Below are 1377 nucleotides of genomic sequence, written 5' to 3' on the forward strand. Positions count from 1 at the left end.
CTCTTTAGGTTTTTGCAATTAGTTCGAGATTTCGCTCCTCCAGATATATCAACTTATATGACTGGTCTAGACACTTATTTGGCCAACGTTTTGGACGAGTGTTTTCTTTTCTAATGCTTTTTATGGTGTGTTTCAGGTGGACATGCGAAAACGTTGATGTTTGCTCATGTCAGTCCTGAAGGGGATTCCTTTGGCGAAACAATTAGTACTCTGAAGTTTGCACAGAGGGTTTCGAGTGTGGAGCTGGGTGCAGCTCGTTTAAATAAAGAGAGCGTCGAAGTTTTAGAGCTCAAGGCAGAGGTAAAATACATCATTCTATGATATTATGTTAAATGTTGGTTACAAGACAGAAGTTTGCAGAACGTTGGATAATGATTCATTACATGATTATTGTTCACATCGTTGCAGATCGAGATCCTCAAAAAGGCGTTGGCTAACAAGGAAGCACCAACTCCTCAAACTAACAAACCAAAGGAAGCATCAAGGACACCTTTCCAGAAGCCTAAAGCAACAACTGAGCTTCAGGAAGGATATGATGTCACAAAATTGTATGATCAAGGGGGTAATGATAGTTTCATGAAGACTCCTCCGAGTCCACCTTTTAATTGCTAAAATGAGGAGAAGTCATCAACGGCATCTAATGCAAGGACACTGAGAAGACAATCCTTAACTGGCATCCCACTACCAACCATGTCGAGAAGATCTTCACTTGGAGGAGGGAGCGTGCCGGATTCTTGTAAGTAAAACGAATTTTATGTTTCAGTTAAAACCCAATACTGATCAAATATAGCATTTACAGAATCATCGTTCATTTTACAGGTGCAAATGAAAGTAGAAATTGCAAAACTCCAGGCGCGTCAGCCAAGTTAACAAAGAGGTGGCTATGAGGAAACAACACTAAGTAGTTAACACCAAGAAGCTGATACATAAAATAAAGATTGAAAGACATAAATAGCTGGAAAGGGAGATTAAAAGAAGTCAGTCCACCTCAGCAACCAGTTCAAGAAAGTAGTTATAACTGCCAATTACTTAGATAGTTTTTACTGTCACTGTTCATTCTCAAATCAGTTAAAAGTCGTTACAATTGTATTCATAGTGTATTCCATTTTCAGATAAATAGGGAATCTGTGCAATAAAGACTCAACAATAAAAAATATCAGTTTTTGTTGTAAATTTCTCTCTATAGTGTTGCAATATTTTCGATCCACATGTTCAACTACACTAAAGTAAGTGAACACCAAAAAAATATTAAATTAACATGAAAATTCAGAAGTAGAATATAGCTAAAGTATCTACAAAATAATAACGAAAAGTTCAACTTAAAAGAGAGCAGGATATTATCTGAAGGAGTTAGAAGCGACATGAAAAAATTAAATA

The 1377-nt window shown here is 36.6% G+C and overlaps 1 protein-coding gene across 1 annotated transcript; it reads left to right on the forward strand.

The window, feature by feature from the left end:
- Nucleotides 1–136: 136 nt before the first annotated feature.
- On the forward strand, nucleotides 137–691 carry LOC124890207 (kinesin-like protein KIN-14L; the record flags this gene model as incomplete). The annotated part of the gene is made up of 2 exons (XM_047402014.1): nucleotides 137–300; nucleotides 409–691. Coding segments are annotated over 2 exons (368 nt in total), but the record flags the coding sequence as incomplete, so codon positions are not given.
- Nucleotides 692–1377: the final 686 nt, after the last annotated feature.

The sequence above is a fragment of the Capsicum annuum genome, unplaced genomic scaffold, assembly GCF_002878395.1.
Source record: "Capsicum annuum cultivar UCD-10X-F1 unplaced genomic scaffold, UCD10Xv1.1 ctg13404, whole genome shotgun sequence".
NCBI classification, from domain to species: domain Eukaryota; kingdom Viridiplantae; phylum Streptophyta; class Magnoliopsida; order Solanales; family Solanaceae; genus Capsicum; species Capsicum annuum.